Source organism: Thrips palmi, unplaced genomic scaffold (genome assembly GCF_012932325.1).
Source record: "Thrips palmi isolate BJ-2018 unplaced genomic scaffold, TpBJ-2018v1 HiC_scaffold_19, whole genome shotgun sequence".
NCBI classification, from domain to species: domain Eukaryota; kingdom Metazoa; phylum Arthropoda; class Insecta; order Thysanoptera; family Thripidae; genus Thrips; species Thrips palmi.
In genome coordinates this window covers 6,570,781-6,582,967 of record NW_023144628.1, presented here as the reverse complement: position 1 = coordinate 6,582,967, position 12,187 = coordinate 6,570,781, and the positions used below count along the sequence as shown (strand labels likewise).

Sequence of the window (12,187 nt, the reverse complement as noted above, 5' to 3'; positions counted from 1 at the left end):
AGAGGTCAAACGACAAAAACGACACAGCGGACCGTCCGGACCGGCGGCGCCAAAATTTTATCGGCAGAGGACACGACACTGACAGTTAAACTGCGAAATCGTCCGTCGGCGCGGTGGCTGCCGTGGCCGCTCATGTGGTGGGCCAGATAAAACGGGCGCCACCAATCAGCGGCAGTAAACACCGCGCAGTGGAGCGGCGCCAGCCCGCGCCAGCCGGACACTGGAGCCAGCAGACTGATTCCGAGAGTCGTTTTCGTCGCTCTGTCTCTCTCGCACCTGTACGGAGCGCCCCGTGAGTGTGACAGAGACGGAGCGACGAAAACGACTCTCAGTCTGCCGCGGCGGTTGTATTTCGGGTCTCGCTGCCGTGAGTGGGTGTAAGCAAATCCGGGTGGCTGGCCGCGTCCTGGAGGCACGGCGCCGCGCAAACAGAATCGACACCTGGGGAGTGGACGCGATAACGCGACACCCGGCACGGCCGGGGGAGGGGCGGGGGAGGCTGCCGTCGCACAGTGGGCCAGAAGACCGGTGGAGGCGGTCCAACTCTAGACGCGTTTTGAGCTCCAGAGTCGCTGAATGGGACTCGAACCGAACGTGTGACCCCACCAATGGATCGCTCTCCGAACGAGGAATCCATTGGTGGGGTCACACGTTCGGTTCGAGTCCTGTTTAGCGACTCTGGAGCTCAAAACGCGTCTAGAATTTCGTCCGCCTGCACCGGTCTCCCGGCCCACCGTGCTCACTCAGTGCGTCCCGATGAAAGAGCAGGCGGCCGACTCGAAATGACGATAAATAATGGATGACCATTGATGACTGGGAGTGCCTCGGCGACTACACTGTATATGCATGACGCGCTAATCAAAGCCTTATTGCCTTCGCCCATCCAGAGATGAAAGCGGACAAGCCGAATTACGAGCGACACAATACCGCGGCGCCGCGCCCGGCTGCGTCCCTCAGCGAGTGCGAGAGAGAGAGAGAGAGAGAGAGAGAGAGAGCTCTTTTGGGAGGCAGCCGACAGCGGCTGTCACTGTCACGGCCGTGGCGCGATTCGACGGCCCAAATTCGGCGGCGCACTGCTGCGGCCCGCGGCTCCACGTCACCGTGCCGCGCCGCCGGCCTCGCTAATTACCACAACAATATCAAATAATAACGGTGGAGTGGAATGGAGGAGTGCCGACCTCGCCGGGGCAGCGGGGCAGCGGCAACAGTCTGCCCCATCGCCATCACGCATTCAGGCACATCCAGGCCGCTGCAGCGGCAAAGCGACATCCCTCCGATTGCCCTTTGTTGGCGGACCTACCTAACTACCCCCCCCCCCCCCGCTTCCACATCCGGCAATAAGGAGACCGCAGTGCGGCGCGCGACAATGGCTGGAGTCGCCGTCCCGCCAGCGAGCAGACTGCCTCCGACCGAAGGATACGTCGCTCCGTCTCTCTCGCACTCGTTGAGAGTGGCGTAAAGGTGCGAGAGAGACAGAGCGACGAAGACGACTCTCGGAATCGGCCGCAGCACCGCCGCACCGCCTGGAGCGCCCGCCGAGAGTCGGGTAGACCACCCGCTGCACGCGGCGGCTACCCGGCGGCCTACCCGGCCGTCGTCGGGCGCTCCGACCAGCCCGACCCGACCGCCGCGGCGCCGCGCGCACCGCGCACCCTCACCGCGAGGCGAAAGCAGTGCCTGGGATTCCTAGAGGGGCGGCCCTGGCCCCTGCCGCGGTGTTTTGTTTTAATTTCCCCGCGCTCGCCGCCTCGCAGTGGGCCAGAAGACCGGTGGAGGCGGCCAAAATTCCAGACGCGTTTTGAGCCCCAGAGTCGCCGAACAGGACTCGAACCGAACGTGTGACCCCACCAATGGATTCCCCGTTCGAGGAGCAATCCATTGGTTGGGTCATTCGTTCGGTTCTAGGACCATAGCGACTCTGGAGCTCAAAACGCGTCCGGGGTTTTGACCGCCTCCACCGGTCCTCTGGCCCACTTGAGCCGTGGTGGACGGTGGCTCACGACGCCTGTCCTCCTGTTGCAGGGCTACCATGACGAGGGGGACGTCCAGGCGCCCGAGAAGAACGTGAGGCACATCGACGGCCTAGGTGAGTACGGCGCGCGACGGCACTGGGTGTCGTCACACTCGCTCACCAACCAACTAATCCATACTAACATGAGCATGCCTATTCATCGGAGCATCCGGCGGCTTCCAGTGCACCTTCCTCCGGCCGGTCGATCCCGGACCAAAGCAACGCGGCTGCGAGACGCGCGTTCAATCACAGCGGCCGGGCAGGGGGAGGGGGGGGGCCTCCTAAACTCAGCGCGAGTCACGTAAATAATTCTCGGCTCTGACCCGCTGTGAACTCGGCCGGGGGCAGCGGATAGATTCCGCAGTGTCCCTCACGCCCCATGAGTGCGAGGGAGACAGAGCGACGAAAAGGACTCTCGGAATGAGTCCCCGCCGTGTGCAGTGTGTCCAGCCTTGTGGCGGTCTTCGCAATCCCATTACCACCCCCTGACTCCAGGACCGGGGTGGAAGGTTTGCCGCCGCGCACCTTGTGTGTCCGTGCGTCCGCTCCGCCTGCAGACTGGTTCCGAGAGTCGTTTTCGTCGCTCCGTCTCTCTCGCACTCTCATAACCTGCCGTAAAGGCGCGAGAGGGACAGCGCGACGAAACCGACTCTCGGAATCCGTCTGCTGCGTCCGGCCGCCCACCGGCACTCCGCGCGGCGCGCCCCCCGCGGCGGGCCACTCAGGCCTTCCCTCCAGCCGGCCTCCATGGAGCCTCCAGCTGGACTCCGGCAGCACACTGTCCGTCCACAGTGTCGCGGACGTGGCGCTGGACTCCGTCATCCTAATGGAAGACTAATTGTCGCTGGGCTGCTTTCGAAGCACGGTCGCCTCGCGTGGACGTGGGCGCGCGCTTAAAATAAATGGACCCCCGGCCGGTTTCGAACCCTCGACCCTGGCCTTGGTCGCCTGGCCTGCTTACCAGCGGGGGGAGGAGCAGCGAGTGGGACAGGCCCTGCAGCTGCGACGCGTGTGTCATGCACGGGGGCCGCGCCGACCGAGTTGCCTGCCTGGCTGGGGGGCTGGCTGGCTGCCGCCTGGCTGCCTGCCTCGCTGGCTGGCTCGCTGGCTGGCTGGCTGCCTTACTAGTGCACCGTGCCGTTCGGTATCCCGTTATCATGCGGGCGCTATTTGTCCGACACACACACGCACAATACTTTATTGCCCCGTGTGCATCAGGACCATCAGGACGTCCGCGGCAATATCGACGGTTATCTCACTCCATTCGCCGTTCGCGCTCTCTTTGCATCGGCGAGCAAATATAGCAGGGCAGCGCGGCAAGGTCGCGTCGGGGCGCCGGATTTAGCGGGCAGCGTGCTGCACGGCGACGGCGCGTTGATTGCGTCGCGGCGCACAGTGGGCCGGAAGACCGGTGGAGGCGGCTCAAACCCCGGACGCGTTTTGAGCTCCAGAGTCGCTGAATGGGAGACAAATCGAACGTGTGACCCCACCAATGGATTGCTCTCCGAACGAGGAACCCATTGGTGGGGTCACACGCTCGGTTTGAGTCCCGTATAGCGACTCTGGAGCTCGAAACGCGTCTTGAATTCTGGCCGCCCCCACCGGTCTTCCGGCCCACTGTGTGGCGGTGGTAGCGGCAGGCCGACCGTGGCACCGCAACGAATCGCTCTTTTAAGCGCTTTGGCGCGCCAGGCGTTCCGGCGGTCGCGGCGCGCGCTCGGACTTTGCCACCGCGACCCTCGCGGCCCTGTGGCGCCGTCCCCGGCAGCACAAAGCGCCGCCAGATTGGCGCGGCCCGACGGCCAATCGCCGCACCGACGCACAGTGGGCCAGAAGACCGGTGGGGCGGCCCAAACTCCAAACGCGTTTTGAGCTCCAGAGTCGCTAAACAGGACTCAAACCGAGCGTGTGACCCCACCAATGGATTCCTCGTTCGGAGAGCAATCCATTGTTCGGGTCACAGGTTCGTTTTGAGTGCTGTTTAGCGACTCTCGCGCCCAAAGCGGTTCGGGATTTCGGCCGGCACCGGTCTTCTGGTCCACTGCGCGACGACGGCGGCCTGACCGCCGCCGACGCACACACATGGCCACCGCGCTGTAAACGCGCCGTCCCCGCTGCTGCCAGTCCCGCCAACCCCGCCAGGCCTGCCAGGCGGCCGTAAAGGCCGAATTTGTCATACTAGGGCCATCCCGTCTGGCGCCGGAAAAGAAACTGGAGGGCGAATGGGGCCTGGCGGGTGGGGGCGGGGCGGGGGCGGGGCCGGGCCGAGGCGCATGTGTGCCCCCAGAGCCCTCGCGGAGGAGTGGCTCGCTCGACGGGTAGTACCGCGTGTTCCGTTCCGTCCCGTTCCCTTCCATTCATCCAAATCAAAGGCATCAAAGGCGCGCGAAAGAGCGTGAAAGCGCGCGCCCCGGCCCGGCTTGGCCCGCACCAGAGTTTCCCGTTCGCTGATGTGAAAAGCGGACGCTTTAAAACATGCATGGCTCACGGGCTCCGGCTCCGTAGGGGGCGTTGATGCAAAGGTGCCTTCTTGCCGTCGAACAATGATGCCGTGAGGGGCGCCGGAGAGGACTGGAGCAAATCGTGAGCTTATTTTCCAACCTCCCTGAAAAGTGTTGGTCGTATGCGAGCTGTGTGCATTGCTCAATTTACCCACTCATAACTAAAGTTATCCATTTCTCCACTTTTTAAACATTAACACGATAAAAAAAAGCTTATCAAAATTCATTGAAATATGTTTTTCAACTTAAAAGTGGTGCTGCGAGTAAACTGGCCCCTCACCTGGCGATCTTCAGCCAGCCTCCGCGGCGCGCTCTCGTGGCCCCGGAGCACCGGGGCCGAGGGGCCGAGCGGGGCGCATCTTCCTTAATTTGCCTGAGTTCTCTATAAGTGAGCCTAGCCTCTCCCTGCGATGCTCCTTTGATCCCCGCAGCGCAAAGACGAGCACTTTAGCTCTCCAAAGCGCGTTCCCAAGGCACTACCTCGCTTTTTTCTAGTGGGAGTAATTGCCTCGGGCGGGTGAAAGCCGAGCCCGCACGCGAGGACCGCTTTGGTTTTTGCAACGCAGTACCTTCGTTGGGTGCACCGCGGAGCTCAAAACGCGTCCGGGATTCTGACCGCCTCCACCGGTCTTCTGGCCCACTGTGGTGAAGTGTGACGTGAGTCGAGGCCGAATGCGCATGCACGAGGCCCCTAACATGGCCTCCAGGCCTCCACCATCAACGCCACCAGCTTGCCGCCACTAACAAAACTAACCCACCGCCTGCTTCGCCGTGCTGCGTCCGTTCATCCCAAAGGTAAGCCACCTCTCATTATTTCGCATTCCTCTGCTTCTGTCTGCCCCGAATTTCTCATAACGAATTAGTGTGACGTCTAGCCTCTCGGCGAGGCCCCGCGGGGGGGGGGGGGGGTTCGGGAGGAGGAGGTCCACTTCGATCGCCTCTAATTGAATTGTTCGGCCGGGAAAACCAACAGCAGCGAGGGACAAGGTGGCCCGGCACGGCCTGCAGACTGATTCCGAGGGTCGGTTTTCGTCGCCTGTCTCTCTCGCACCTTCACGGGACGCCCAATGAGCGCGAGAGAGACGGAGCGACGAAAACCGACTCTCGGAACCAGTCTGCTGGCGGAGGGAGGCAGCATGGCGCGCCGCGTGGCGCCGTGGCGGTTCAGGGCAGCACGCCGTCGGTCGCGGGCCGCGCGTCGCGGGTCACAGCGCGGCCGCGAAGGCTGGAATAAAACGCGAGGCCAGCCAGGCGGGAACAAGCCCTGGGCCCCAATGGGGGCGGCGGGGCGGGGGCGGCGCAGAGTCAACACTCGCTGGGCACGGCGCGGACCACCGCGTCACGCCACGGCGGGCCACTATTAGGTGGGTGCCGAGGAAAGGGTGCGGGGGAAGGTCAGTCGAGAGCGTCTCGGTCTCGGCCTCGAGGGGCACGGCCGGCACGGGGGCGATGAAATGTCTCAAGGACGCTGCAGCAGCGCTGCCCGCTGCTCAGGGCTGTTCCCGGCCGGCCAGGCTGTCGGACCGCGGAATGCACGGTGGCTCGTTACCCGTTAAGTGTCCGAGGGTCCCGGAGGCACGCCGGAGGAGGCCCCGCCAGGGGCGATCCTCTACTTTGTATCGTAATGCCCATCAGAGGGGGCTCCGCTCGCTCCGCGCCGCAAGATGGAACTTTCCCGACGCCGTTCCGGCGCCATTCTCGCGGCCGGCGCGCGGATCGAGTTTCCCGGGGAGGCGGTACCTACAGTGTGGCGGCGTGCGCGGACTCGCGAAACGCGGTGAAGACGTCGCGCTCGATGGGCTGGCCCGGCCCGCCCGGCGCAGCCACCTCGCGCGCAACACGTGGCCAATTTTTCTGACATGATCGGCTTCCCCTTCCCCTCCCGCTCTCCTCGGGGACTCCAGGGGTGCGGCTTTGCCGGCGACTTGGCCGGGCCGGGCCGCAATCCCAGCGCCATCGGGGTGCTGCGGCCGGGGGGGGGGGGGGGGGGGGCTATGGAGTGGCGACGTGGCGCAGTCAACCGTAATTACAAAGGGAAGCCGAAAGAGACTGGCCAGCGTCGCCAGCGTCATGGCAGCGGGAGGGACGCCACGCCCGTCCTGAGGGCGCTCAGGGTCTGGAGGGCGTACTGCGGGGGGCGGGGGCGGGGGGGGGGGGCCGGCCGCAGAGACCCGTTTTAGCGGGGCCGGCTGAGAGGGAGGCGGTCCCCGCGCTCCTCACTGGCCACAAAGCAAAGGGTTGCTGACGGGCGCGCATGTAGGCATGGGGGTCCCGGGCATTCCCCTGCATGTAGGAAGGGGAAGAGAGGGAGGCTTTTCTTGATCCCCACCACTTCACTTGCTTGTTCATTACCTAGTTTTACTCTGTATAATGAGAGAATAATAGACGAGGTGGGTCCACAGTGGGCCGGAAGACAGGTGGCTGAAGGCGGCCAAAATTCTAGACGCGGTTTGAGCGCCAGAGTTGCTAAATGGGACTCAAACCGAACCTGTGCCCCACCATTAATGGCCAATGGATTGCTCCTCCACGAGGAATCCATTGGTGGGGTCACACGTTCGGTTCAAGTCCTGTTCTGTGACTCTGGAACCCAAAACGCGTCTTAGAGTTTTTGCCGCCTCCGCCGGTCTCCCGGCCCGCTGTGCGGAGTGAGGACATAGCGATCCCAGCCGTCTAACCGCCGTGTTCCTTCCGCAGGCGTGCAGCAGGCGGCGGGCTCCAGCAGCCAGCTGGAGGAGGCCATGCGCCAGATGCAGGAGCAGGTCAAGTCGGCGGGCGGCACGGGCAGCGGCCGGTGGTCCGTCAGGTACTCGGAGTACTCGAGCGGCAGCGGCGGCGAGGCCGGCTCCAGCGGCGCGCCCATCCGCGCCACCATCACCGGCGAAGCCCTGGAGGGCGGCGACGGCGTGCTCGGCGTGGCCACCAACTGCCACAACTGCAGGATGAGGATCAGGAAGGTTGGAGGCGGCGCCAGCGCGGCGGAGTACGCGGGCGAGCAGTCCGGGGCCGGCGTGCAGGGCGTGCAGCAGGTGCAGTCCAGCCAGTCCAGCCAGCGGTACTACAGCAGCAGGGCCCAGGGTGGCCAGGCCGGCCAGGGTGCCTACGTCGCCGGCCAGGGTGCCTACGGCGGCGTCCGCTCCGACGCGGCCCTGGGCGGCAGCGGCGCCAGCAGCAGCAGGGTGGTCCAGTCCTCGCGCGTCGTTGAGTCAGCCGGCTACGGCGGCGCTGCGTCGCGCCCGGAGTTCACCGGCGTCGACGCCGCGGGCACGGACGGCATCTCGGGGTCCTCCCGGAAGGACACCCGCGTCACCAAGTCGTCGTGGCAGCTGTCGGACCTGGGCTACGGCACCAGCAACATCGAGGACATCATCAGCCGCCTCGACAGCGACATGCGCGCCGGCCGCTTCCAGAACGGCAAGACCGTCACCACCGTCACCACCACCACGTCGGAGAACGGCAGCCCCCCCGTCACGCGCCAGGAAACGTTCGTCAAGGACGGCGTCGTGGACGTGGCGGCCCTCCCCGTGCCCGGCGCCCCCGACCTGGGCCTCGGCCGCCCCTTCACCATCGGCCACTCCGAGGTGGAGGACCTGCTCAAGGGCCTGCGCGAGGACCTCCGCTCGGGGAAGACCCAGGCCGGCAAGACCGTGACCACCGTCGTCGAGTCGTCCTCGGTCAACGGCGGCCCCCCCGTCGTCAAGAAGAACACCTACGTGCGCGACGGCTTCGACGCGTCCGCCTTGGAAACGCTCGGAGAGGACGCGGCGAGGCTCGGGCTCGGCGCCGGCCAGCTTGACCTCGGCCAGAGCACCGGCGGTGGTTCGCGCAGCGTGTCCAGGACGACGCACAGCTCGTGGTCGTCGGGCGGCCGCGCGCCGCAACACGTGGACCACCTCGGCGGCGGCAACCTGCTGACCAACACGCACTCCAGGAACGTGACTTCCGTCTCGTCGTACAGCTCGGAGGGCAGCAGCGGCAGCGGCGACCACCTCGTGGACGGCGGCCTGAAGGGCACGCGCCGCGTGGACGCGCTGGGCGGCGGCCACCTCATCCGCGACAGCGGCAGCGCTGGCGGCTACGGCTCCGCGACCTACTCGTCGGGCAGCTCCACGCTCAAGGAGACGCGCCGCGTGGACGCCCTCGGCGGCGGCCACCTCATCCGCGACACGGATGGCGCCAGCTCTCAGTCTTCTCAGTACGGCGCCGGCACACAGTCCTCCCAGTACGGCTCCAGCTCGTCCAGGTACGGAGCGAGCTCGTACGGCGCCGCCTCCTCGGGCTCGGAGTTCAAGGGCACGCGCCGCGTGGACGCCCTGGGCGGCGGCCACCTGCTCCGCGAGACCGACACCTACGGCCAGCCCACGCAGGAGACCATGAGCGTGTCGCAGATGCCCGGCTACCGCAAGGAAGACGTCCCCGTGGACGCCGGCGTGCCCACCTACGGGGGCACCAGCAAGTACTACTCCACGTTCCAGAGCGGCGGCAGCGGTGGCTACGCTAGTGGCGCGGCCGGGCAGCAGGCGGGCGTCGCCGACGGCGCCGCAGTGTCGTCGGACGGCTCGTCGAGGACGTCGTCGTCGTCGACGTACAAGAAGGTCGTCACGTACAGCAGCTCCGGCAGCACCAGCGGCAGCAGCGGCCTCAACGAGGAGCGTGACGTGGACCGCCTCGGCGGCGGCCACCTCATCCGCGGCGTCCCCGGCGACGTGCAGCGCGCGCAGACCGACGTGGGCGGCAACGCGGCCTTCATCGCGGCGGAGCAGAGCGGCGGACGCATCCCGGAGGCCTCCGGCAGCTACTTCTCGTCGTCCTCGTCGTCCTACCAGAGGGTGGCCGGCTCCGGAGTGAGCGGCGTCAACCCCGCGGCCCCCACCGGCACCGTCGTGGTCCCCGTGCGCGGCACCTCGTCGTCCGGCACGGTGTCCGGGACCGGCTCGGCGTACGGCAGCAGGACGGAGTGGGCCGACGTGCAGGAGACGCGCGACGACGAGTTCCCCCCGCTCGGCCCCGCCACCCCCGCCACCCCCAGCATCAAGCTGGGCTACGGCACCGGTAACGGCGGCTACGGCGGCCCCCCTGCCCCCGCCGCGTCCCCGGACGCCCCCCGCGGGGGCAAGCTCACCGTCTCCTTGATGGACATCGGCATCCTGCCGGCCGGAAGCAGCGGCTCCACGCAGCAGCAGGTCTCACAAACCAGCGACAGCGGCTACGGCGCGGGTGGTGCGGGGTACTCGTCGGGTAGCTCTGGGTACAACTCGGCCAGCGGGTACAGCAGCAGCAGCCGGTACCAGTCGTCGAGTTCGCACGGCGCGTCAGGCAGCGGCTACGGCGCCACTGGTAGCGGCTACGGTGCCACTGGTAGCGGCTTCGGGTCTTCCGTTTCCGGACACGACAGCGGCTCCAGGGCCTACAGCCGCCAGTACGCGTCCAGCGCGCCGGTGTCCTCGCACAGCGCGTCCTGGTCCTCGCACTCCACCTACTCCTCGGGCACGCCCGGCTCGTCGTTCGGCTCGTCGTACGGCAGCGAGGGGGTCAAGGGGCAGCGGATGACGCGGGGCCAGCAGGCTCCCGACTGCGACGGCACTGCGTAGTGCAGCGTAGTTCCCCATCGCCTCTGATCTCTCTCATGGCGGTCTCAGATCGACAACACGCATCGGACAAACAGAACCCCCCATTTGTTGTTAAACCAAATTTTCATCCATCATCATCAGCACACTCATCACTTATTTTGTTTCATCTCTGTCACCACTGCATTGTCTTTGTCAGTCACGTACATGTTATTATGTATTGGCATCTCGAATAAAGGCTTCGACCAAAACGCTTCGACTTTTCTGCTTTTTTTTTCTTCTTCTTTTCTCGACGGCAACGACCCTCGTTTCTTTCCACGTCACCGAATTCTCCGCATGACGTCAGATGCGTCTCTAGCCTCGGCCCAGGCACCAACAATTCGGGAGCCACGGGGGGTCACGGGGTCAGCCCAATAAGGCGCAACTAAAGAGCGACCACGGCGCGGCACAGCCCGGCACAGCCAGGCACAGCCCCCGCGGCGGCAGTCTAGACGTCACAAAGAGGCTTGAAAAACGGAGGCGGCCCGACGGTGTGTCAACACTGTCAACAGCCTCGCCCTCGCCCACCAATCAATCCCCACTCACCTGGCTATACAATGTGTTATACAGGTCCGGAAGACGGCGTTGAGTACTTCTTTGAGCAGCAAGATTATCCGCAAGGAGGTAAAATTTATACATCGCCACTTTGTCTTTTCGTGTGCCCTCTCCATTTTTCTCTCCTTTTCTACTGTATTGGTGATGGCTGCTTGTAAAAAAACATTATGCCGTTGGCTGCCTTGTTTGCGGTAAAGTTTCTGAAGACGAGTACTTACAAAATGGTGACGATGAAAGCGTATACAACGGCCGCATATTTAAACAGTAAGCAAAGCTTGTTGACGGTGCGGCTTCAATTTCTTTGTAGAATCAGAATGTCAGAATGCAAAGTTGGAAAGTGAGGGTGCAATGCAAGAAACGGGTGGACGCGCAGGCCAAGTTGTTCTCCAAAGAGCGTTGCGGACCGTTGGTGTTACTGTATTCTGTACTATATACGCATTACTACGTCTACGCTCCAGCAGTGGTATTTGAAGCGCTTTGTAAAAAGCTGAGGGGAACCAGGGGGCGGCGGAGGGGCCATCTGGTGCGCCACCATCGCCGGGCCTGACCGCCGTCTGGCTGCGCTGCCGCGCTGTTGCAGGTGGAGGCCATCTGCTGAGGGACACCTGGGGCCTGGAGCAGCTGCAGCACCTCGCGCAGCAGCAGGCCCAGCTGCCCTGCCGGCAGCGCCGCGGCCTGGACTCTCTGTCCGGCGTCACCTTCGGCGGCGCCAAGAAGCGCTTCAACTCCCTCAAGTGAGAACCAGAATGAACAACAACTTTTCTCCGACTAAAATGGGGAGACCTCTGAGGAGGGCTACTGCCGCCTCCTGTGCGCTCGGAGCGCCTGTGAGTTAGGCCAGTCCGCAAGGCACGCGTGTGTAGCAGTACAGCCTACGCGCAACCTTGCAGGCGCTCTGGGTGCTTATGGCATCCTGCGTCAACCCTCTTTGGGACCTCTTTTCAACATTATCACATTCGTGTCATACTTGATAAACCCGAATATTACCCCATTAGACATCGGCCCAATTTGACCGCCGCCACCGGTCTTCTGGCCTACAGTGCAGAAGTCTTCCCGTTTTGGTCGTTGGACGCGCTCCTGCTCCTCTCACTTGAAGGCCTTGGCCAAGGTAACGTTTTGCATTTGTGTTCGCAGTGGAGGCACTTTTGGCACCAACAAGCGCAACTTCGACGAGATCGACCGCACCTCCTTCAACAGCTTCACCAAGAAGAACTTCGACGAGATCGACCGCGCGGGCTTCGACAGCTTCGTGAAGCGCAACCCGGTGGCCATGCCCGAGCTGGACGACCTGGAGAGGCCGCTGTACGGCATGGGGCTGGCCGCGCGCCTGCACCACCTCCAGGAGCAGGAGCAGCCCTGAAGCGCTTCGTAGTCCCGTCCCCCTTCCCTGTCCCCTGTTGTCTCCGTGGGGTGTGCCTCGGCCGACCCTCGCCTTCGCTTCCGGTCGCAACTCTTTCTGTTCCTCGCATCCGTTCTGCCGCGACGCACTAGCTGCCGATACTCCACGCCGCGCGGCC

At 64.4% G+C, this 12,187-nt stretch overlaps 1 protein-coding gene across 2 annotated transcripts in view; it reads left to right on the top strand.

Annotated features, from left to right (window-relative positions):
- Nucleotides 1-10,335, top strand: part of LOC117645729 (hornerin-like) — a 32,272-nt gene extending 21,937 nt beyond the window's left edge. For both annotated transcript variants that reach the window (XM_034386088.1, XM_034386087.1), the window contains exons 3-4: nucleotides 2,023-2,086; nucleotides 7,207-10,335. In XM_034386088.1, coding sequence (XP_034241979.1) covers nucleotides 2,023-2,086; nucleotides 7,207-10,100 — 2,958 coding nt within the window. In that variant the 3' untranslated portion in view covers nucleotides 10,101-10,335. The remainder of the gene's footprint in view (nucleotides 1-2,022; nucleotides 2,087-7,206) is intronic.
- Nucleotides 10,336-12,187: the final 1,852 nt, after the last annotated feature.